We start from the raw sequence: 8,965 nt of genomic DNA on the forward strand, positions 1-8,965 counted from the left end.
ACCGTAATCCGGAATGAGATCTGAAACCCGAATACGTCGTGTTTCGATTTCCATGCTAAAGATATATATAAGGGAGACAATCGGTGAGTAATTAAATATCGTAAACATTGGTACGTGCAGATGTGAAAGCATGTGCTTGTGGACTTCACAATATAACGGTGCAATTGGACAGAATTTGATCAGTGAAATGCAGACATGTGATGATTTGAGAGGGAATTTGTTTTTTTAATCTTCAGATTCTACTGGCGTATGTATTTACGTTACAACATATCTTGTAATTTGCGACATCGCAACATGCTTTTGAATTTAGGGTAGTCCAGCATATAATTAGACGACTTCGCACTATACCAAGGTTTATTCATATGAACTAAATTTAGGGATGCTGTGAATGATTAGAGAAACAACACTCCAGTTACAAAATATCATTTTAAGCGTTATTCTCGCACACAGTCAATAAACAGAATGAATGCTAAACTGATCCTGGGGCGTATGAAATTGCATCACAGGGAGAGACAAATTTACTTGCCAAGGACCATAATTTCGACTGGTTTGCCCAGCTTTCTATGATGCGTATGAGCCCGTTCATTGGTGTATTCGCCAGCTTTAGTAAACCTACACAACTCTAAGGTTTGTATGTGTTCCCCAACCCCATCTCTAAGGATCTTAAAGGCTGCCATATCCTAAACCCAAACCCAAAGGATCATAAAGTGATTTTTTCACTCTAAAGATGCATCAGCTCCCTAAGGATCAGAACCTAAGGATGGTTATACGACAAAATGTTATTTATGTTAACTTCTTTATTATTTTCCTGGGATAGCCCAGAAACGTGAAAATAACAAAGAAGTTGACATCCATAACATTTTGTCGTATATTAGAATACCGACTTCTAAATGCCTCTCAAGAACCTAAGGATGGTTGGCAGGCAGGTAAAGAGACCAGAGCAATTACCAAACTATAGTGAGACAGGGCTGGAGACAGGGCGCTGACTCAAAAATGCAATAATTGCCCCACAGTGAGCAGAAAGGGCTGCGAACGGTAACATGCACTCTAGCCTAGATGAACTTTGACTTTTGACAGATCCATCAAGCAAGGGAGTAGTGATTAGTCAGTCAACGTATTGTCGGTTAAGTCTTATGATGGATGTGTTTGGAACTCAAACTGACCCCTCTGAAGCTGTTTTTGTCACTGCATATTTCCAAATGTAATGCGTTCACGTCAGACCTGGATTTATCACCCAAAGTTTAGATGAAATAATTTACACCAGACCTTAAAAATACTAACAGCAAACCACTGGGGTGGTTGGGTAGTCAATTGGTTAAGGCATGTAATGCCAAACACCTGGTTCGAGTACCCATATGAGCACAATGTGTCAAGCCCATTTCTGGAGTCCCCCTTCAATATTGCTGGAATAATGCTGACAGCGGCATAAAACTAAACTTGCTCATCACATCTTGACAACCTGTACTTTATTTAGCTGACCAAGACTTGTAATACTTGTTGTAAAGCCCTAGCTGAGAACCTGTTGAGTTGTTGAGTCATTGATGCTATGTGGCATAAGGTGATTTCACAGGATAATGAAAATGGTGCTGGCTAAATGGCTGAAAGCTGAATGTTTTTTCTCTTCAGCAAAAGTTGAAACAAACTTTGGCTGCCATGTCTTTTAAAGGCCCTGTTATGCAATTCATACCATAAATTGTGATCAAATTTCTTGAATTTGGTTAGCATTGTCAACTCTGCTTTTAAACAGATTCACTTCAAGTATTTATTTTTTGATAATGGGCGATGGCTGTAACAACATTCAAACAGTTTACGACAGTCTGACTAGGTTTGTGACTTGGAGTGAGCTCCCATGAATTTCCTTTGGTCTGTGAAGGACAACCACATGCAGTTCACTGTGATGTTTAGATCAGATTCTGTCTGTCCATCCCAGTGGCTTCATGGACTTGTCCGACTTACAATGAGTTCTTTACCAACCAGCTAATAAACATTGTGTCATCAGAAAACTTCTGTTGTATTATGTATCAGATGCTGCAGGGGCATCATCATTTTCTTGTAACAAAATATTTGTCCGTCAGTCAGTTCATGAGTAATATTGGAACACTGTTGTATAGGTCTGACAGATTTTGCTTTATGATAAATATTCTAAGTAAGATCACACACTTGGTCCAGTATTGACAGATGTCCAGGATGGTCTGGTTCTTCACAGACTCCGCTGTAGTGAAGCCCTCTGCTTTTTTGTGTAGGTCTGCCAACTGATGTGTGCTCACAGAACTGAATGGAGAACAGAGTACAGAGATGTTTGACACAGAGGACTGGAATGTTGATGGAGAGGCAGTCCATCTTGCTTCTTCTCTGTTTGATCCTGTCACACCAACACATCCAAGAAGGAAGGTCAGTGACTTCAAAAAAGTTGTTTCAAAGGCATTTAGAAGTTGGAGGAATCAAACTAAAAGTGCTTTATGGTTCAACTTCTTTATTATACAAGGTCACAACGTTTCAAGACAGATTCTAGTCTCTTCTACACCTCTCAGGTGAAGAAGAGACTAGAATCTGTCTCGCAGCGTTGTGACCTGTTGAACCATAAAGCACTTTTAGTTTGACTTAAAAAAGAATTGCAATAAACATCAAAGTTAACTGACTATCTCAAAGAGCCCAGGACATCTGCTAGTGCTTCAGATAAGTTACTACCTTATGAATAGTTAGTCACATAACTTGGTGGTTGAAATATTCACAAATGAATTCCTAGCATTGGTAGAGTGTTCAAAGGCCATTCCCCCTTTTTCCAGCCATCTGCTCTGAGCAGCCATATTTGATTGATCTTATAATTTCAGAAAAAAAAGTCCAGGCATTCTGATCCAAATTTGACAGACACCAGTGACAAGAAATCCCCTGTGAAGAAGAGACAGGCTGACGAAAGCAATTTGAATATGAAAAAGAAGAAGAACAGAAGAAGTGATACGAAAAGTACAGAAGTTGCACCAGGTGAAGTAGAATCTGGAAAACAAAATCTTTGTGTTTCAGGGAGCAAAAAGAAGAAAATATTGCAATCTCCAATAAAAGGTGCAGCTGTTAGCAGTGAAGAATACATTACAAAGAAGAAGAAGAAGAAACAGAATGTGTCTACTTCACAGGAAAATGTTCCAAAATCTCATCAATCTGATAAATCCCAACCTGACAAGCAAAAGAAATTGAAAAGGAAAAAAATAAGCAGAGAAATAGAAAAAGATGATGAGTCACCATTTAAGAAGTTGAAGGTTCAAGAAATGCATGGACAGGATGAACGTAGAGCTGAAGAAGATAACCTTATGACAAGGAAGGAGAGGAGACACAAGCATAAAAAGAAGACAAGTAAGAAAAACAAATACAAACATTTAGCTGATGCTAGAAAAAACTCTAACGGGACTGATGGAAGCACAGGCAGTATACCTGCAGTTTCCCAAGACTCAGTTGTTAAGGGTCAGTTTGTTTTGTTAAGGAAAAACACTGGTGATAGTGGGGAAACTTTGCCAAACAGTGAACAATTTTTAGATAAAAAGAAGAAAAAGGAAAGCAAGAAGAGTGTCACAAATTCTGATCGTCCATGTCTGGAAGAAAAAAATAGTGTGAAGGAAAATGTTTCAGTATTAAAAAATAAACGTGGGACTGATTTTGATACAAAGAAGCCAAAGATTAATTCAAAATCTGAGAGTGATGTTTCGTTGAAGGTTACTAAGTTTAAAACTCCCAAGAAGCACACTTTTGATTTGGAGAAATTGAAAGAAATGATATCTGCCAACGAGAAACAGAATGTAAAGAAAACAAGTTCTGGTAATGGACAAAAGGAAAAGAAAAAATCACTTGACTACATAGGCAAACCTGTGAAAAAGAAGAAAAGTATTATGGAAAGTATTTCAAATGACAGGGGTGACACAGCAAACCATCCATTGAAAGTAAAATCTCCAACAAAACGGAAGTTTGATGTGAATAAATTGAAAGAAATTATGTCCTCTGAGAAGAAAAAGATGGACACTCTGAAGCAGGACCTTGAGAAGAAGGAAAGGAAGAGAGACAGTAACCAAGGGAAGTCTTTAACAGACAGGATGCATGAACGTTTGGCAGCTGCAAGATTCCGTTATCTCAACGAGCAGTTGTACACCACAACAGGCAATGAGGCAGCGCAGCTGTTTGCTGATGACGAGGAGGCCTTCCATGTGTATCATGAGGGTTATAGTTCACAGGTCAGCAAGTGGCCAATCGATCCACTGGACATCATCATCAAAGAGATCAACATCAGGCATAGGTAAGGCCCAATATTATTAGTTTGTATATTGTCAAACGACTTGGGATAGTCTAGTAATGATCACTGAAGCCCACATACTATTAGAGTAGGTGGGTATGGTTTTATATTTTGGCAATATTTTGGTAATTTCATGGGGCTGGTAGAAACAGCATGAACCCATACTCTCTTGCTTCATCAAATTGAGTATTGAGTAATGGAAAAAAGTTCTTGCTAATAAATGATACATATGCATTTCGTCATAAATATCGCACCACCCATTTTTTTCACTAACTGGATCTTCAGCCTCATAAAAATGGTGCTTAGAAAAGCACATTTAACTGTTTATATGGCCTGACGTGAGTGTTCAGTCAGAAAAGTGACAACACAAGACTGATTTTGAGCACTAGTTTAGGGTTTAACTTTAATAAATTAAAGCTCACTAAAATCAACATAAAATAACGTGGCGTACAAGAACATGATCTTCCCTGTCATTGTTTTTTGTGGGACATCTAGACCTTGGCACATCCTTCACTTTATTGGAAGCAGTATTAGCCTGCTGAAGACATGTGATTCATGTTCAGTTGTGCTCCAGTAGCATGAAATGACATACCATCCTGGTGCATACCAAATATTTACCATCTACGGTTGAAAGGCACTGGACCCTTGGGAATTTCTGGTCAAATCAAGGCTTAATTCATGCCTGTTCACAAGCATGCACATGCAGTTCGGGATGGGGTATGTTCACGATACTATTTATTCACAGATGGTGCGGTACATTAAATATGTACTTGCAGGATAAGAAAATGAAAATTATGTTTTCTAATTTGACTTCAAAATGTGTGGTGCAGTACTATGATGTTCTTTGATATTGATATCCACAATCTAGAAAAGACTAACACAAGATACAATCTGAATCAGTTCTTGACATTGATACCTATTACTAAGACAAGTCAGACCACCAAAGACACTATCCTGACGCATAATTATGTGGGACTTGCTATTTTTTCAGAACCCCTAAGACTGTCATTGCAGATATGGGATGTGGAAGTGCACGGCTGGCCCAGAGTATCTCTGGGGTCAAAGTTCATTCCTTTGACCTTGTCTCTGTCAACGAAAGAGTCACTGCATGTGATATGTCAAAGGTATGTGTTTTTATGTGGTATCATGTATATTTCATGTATTTAATATTTTGTAAAGTGAGCATAAAAGTCTTTTCAAATCCTGTGTTGTTTATGAAGGTGCTCCTAAATACTAGATGTATGGATGTTGTGGTGTTCTCTCTGTCACTGTTGGTTCTAACTGTGTTCTTTATGCAGGTGCCCCTAGATACAGGATGCGTGGATGTAGTGGTGTTCTGTCTGTCATTGATGGGCACTAATCTTACAGATTATCTTCTTGAAGCCAACAGGATTCTAAAAAAAGGGTGAGTCTCACCAAGGTACACATAGATAAAAGAAAAGATTGAAACATATAAATCGTGTTATAAAACTTTCAGTTTTTCTTTGATGTTCAGCTAATAATTTTGTTGGGATAAAGTGTGTATCTCATCCCAAATAAGATTATTACAGACTGCCATGATGTAGCTCGAGTACAGCTGAATGGGGAGTCAAACAATATTCACTCACTTCTCTAAATATTGTTCATTTTGTTTTCTTCAGGGGTGTAATGATGATTGCTGAGGTTGAGAGTCGTTTTCAGAAAGTTGGTGCCTTCATATCCAAAGTTGAAAAACTTGGATTTGAAATTGTCAGCAAGGTAGGAAGAAGAATGTACTGAACTCCAGATGCCATAATGTCTTGTTTATGATGGTTGTATAAGATTATCAGATGAAATTCATGTCCACAGCTGAGTTAGCCATTCAATCAACTCCTGTGAGGCAGGGAGCCCAAGTTGGCAGTAGTCAGATGAATCAAAGTCTAGGGCCCCTCTGGGTTGTAGTTGTTTTCGGTAATGTTTATCATCAACTTAAATCACAGCTTAAAGGATCTGCTGTTTGTCCACCAGATTTGCCTGTATGGTCCTTGGTGTGGCTGCAGTGCAGTCAGTAGAACGTGTATACATGCAGAGATTGCTTCAATTCTGACTCTATTCTTAAAGTAGCGTTAAACCCCATTTCGTTTCTGACTCCTCTGCCATGTAATGTTGGCACATGAGTGTTACATCACAAATGCTTCATCATCAAGATTTCTTCAATGGTTTGTTCCAAAGAAATGCTTGATTTTAGTACTTGTCATTGATGACATTTTGACATGTATTGTAAACCTAATGATGTTTCAGGACACATCCAACAAGATGTTTTGCATGTTCCACTTCAAGAAGGTACATGATATGAAAGAAACACCTCTGAACTTATGCATTGAACTGGACCCATGTATCTACAAGAAACGATGATAACGATGTGGATAAATGTGGCGTCAAGAAGCGATAACCTCGATCCTGATACCTTCAAGAAGTAATGAACTAGATACTTTTACGTTCAAGAAGTGATGATCTTGATCCTTATACCTTCAAGACACAATGACCTTGATGTCCAGACATAACTGAGAAAACCTTAGTGCAATCAGATACAAACATTAAGATTAAAATATTTAACAGTGTTGCAGTATGGAGCATGAAGTGGAATTATCATTTTCATGGTTTACACAGTGTTAAGTTTCAATAGTGTGAAAAAGAATGTACAGTCACACATGACGCATTGTTTGTCATATTTTTCTTTCATATTCCAAGGGTCAGATTTTCTCTATTCACAATTTTTTAATAATAATAAGAACAGATACATGTGACTTCAGGAATTGTATCTCTTTAGACCATGCCGACAGATTTTTGAGTTCTAAATATGGCAAATGTCCCTATCACATCTACAAACATCATGTTTTGTTTTATCAGATTTGTGTTACATAGTTTGCGTAAGGACATATGTTTTGCAAGTTTTCTGGAATTTTGGTCATTTCATTGTCTGAACTAAATTTATCAGTGTGTCATTGGTAGAATTATTCTGGGGTTTATAAATCCCATCACCTGACGCCTGGTACAAGTCAGTTTTCGTTTCGGGCAATCAAATAATGGTATCTTACTTGTCTGTGTTAATTTCCACTTATGGTTTCAAACTGCAAATATCTGCTCATAATGCATCTGCTACATTTTGCAATCATAATAATTTAGGGCTATCATATCTTTGAAATTGATCACTCTTCGATAATTAGTCCAGTAAACATTAACATCAAACGTTGTGTCATAAAATCAGGGAAAGTGGAAAATTAGCCAAGCCAAGTTACTTTACTAAAGTCATTGTTAATAAAAATTTTGAACCCCTGTCATTATTTGTCAGTGACAGGTTGTCATTTTGCCATTATTTGTTGCATACCTACTGGTATTCCAGCTGTTTTTGGGTTATCATATGTTAATCATAAGTCAATGTCAGTTAATATTGCTAATTTTGATCTTCATACATTATGTACAGTTTTCCAATGTGTGTCATTGAGCAAGAATGCATGTTATAATATAATTTGCTTTTTTCCTGTGCTACATGCTGGAGCTTCATGGACCAGGAAACCAGAGACTTATATTATGAACAATGTCTCTGTGGAACTATTCATTCAGCTTCTGACCATTATGTTTGTTTGGGTTCTTGAGCAAGGCGCTGAATGTGCCACTTGAAAGACTTTTAACTATTTGACAGAAACTTCAGAGTCTGGGCTAGTTGAGTGAATGACACCACTTGGGTGAGATGACTTGCAATAAACCAAGGCTGTGGGGTAGTCTATCATTTAAAGCATTTGCTTGTCAACTCCGAGACTGGGGTACATTGAAATGCTGCAATGTTGCTAAAAGCAACCTATTACCATACTCACTCACTCAAGGTTCGGAACATGAGAACCATGGCTTCCTTCCACAAAGCACTAAGTTGATTGTAAGTCGCTAAGGTAACCTTAGTGCAATGTTAATGAATGGGAGTTAAGGTTAACCTTAGTAAAGGTTATTTTGTGAAAGGAGTCCTTGATCCACAAAGCTGTCTCTGGTGACAAGCACAGAACAGTTCCCACAAGTCCCCACTAGTCATAAGCAGGAAACTGAAGAAAGTTTATCTTTCCAAATGATTGCTTTTGCACATATGTTCCTGGATCTGAAATATTTTCATGCCACTTACCTTAATCTGAAAAGATTTTAAAATATATTAAGACCAAACACTACCACAGAATCAGACATCAGTCCTCTCTCTGGGACAAAGCTTTCACTGAATGATGTCATTTATCCACATGAATGGCCTGGCCATGTGTACATCAGACATGTATCTTAGATAAAGAGATGAAACTCATTAGTAACAGTGTTTATTAACAAAGTGACACATAACTGTTGTGTTGTGATATATTCTCTGTACAAGGTTGTTAATAGAGAAGTATATGACACACTAAGTATTATAAATACTGAAACTTTATGACACATGTCTGGAAATGCATTATTCAATAAATCGAATTTCTGACATAGAACTTTTTACTACAGTTGTAGTATATTGATCTGACTTAGTGGCGTAATACTGTTCTGTGCATCCAGGTAGGAGGACAATAGAGGGTAGAGGGATTGTCATCCTCCTCAGAAGGGTGTGGAGGCGGAAGTATCAGGTCATCGAGGAGGAAGGGAACCTGTCCCTGGTCCGTATTCACCCATCTGGTGAAAGGGTCATCACTAATGCCCTTATAAGGCCCTTGA

General features: G+C 38.0%; 1 protein-coding gene across 1 annotated transcript; it reads left to right on the forward strand.

Annotated features, from left to right (window-relative positions):
• Positions 1-78: 78 nt before the first annotated feature.
• Positions 79-8,742, forward strand: LOC137274621 (ribosomal RNA-processing protein 8-like). The gene is made up of 7 exons (XM_067807917.1): positions 79-247; positions 2,244-2,391; positions 2,832-4,279; positions 5,268-5,400; positions 5,575-5,681; positions 5,917-6,013; positions 6,536-8,742. The coding sequence occupies exons 2-7, from the start codon at positions 2,296-2,298 to the stop codon at positions 6,647-6,649; spliced, it is 1,995 nt and encodes a 664-aa protein (XP_067664018.1). The 5' UTR covers positions 79-247; positions 2,244-2,295; the 3' UTR covers positions 6,650-8,742.
• The last annotated feature ends 223 nt before the right edge of the window (positions 8,743-8,965 follow it).

Source organism: Haliotis asinina, chromosome 2, assembly GCF_037392515.1.
Source record: "Haliotis asinina isolate JCU_RB_2024 chromosome 2, JCU_Hal_asi_v2, whole genome shotgun sequence".
NCBI lineage: Eukaryota > Metazoa > Mollusca > Gastropoda > Lepetellida > Haliotidae > Haliotis > Haliotis asinina.

What these genes read in the sequence shown, in the direction of transcription:
- LOC137274621 (XM_067807917.1), top strand. Translation starts at nt 2,296, where the DNA reads ATGTTTGACACAGAGGACTGGAATGTTGATGGAGAGGCAGTCCATCTT. An exon ending in GAGATCAACATCAGGCATAG is followed by an intron (nt 4,280 to 5,267) that starts GTAAGGCCCAAT and finishes CTATTTTTTCAG; the next exon opens with AACCCCTAAGACTGTCATTG. An exon ending in AACAGGATTCTAAAAAAAGG is followed by an intron (nt 5,682 to 5,916) that starts GTGAGTCTCACC and finishes TGTTTTCTTCAG; the next exon opens with GGGTGTAATGATGATTGCTG.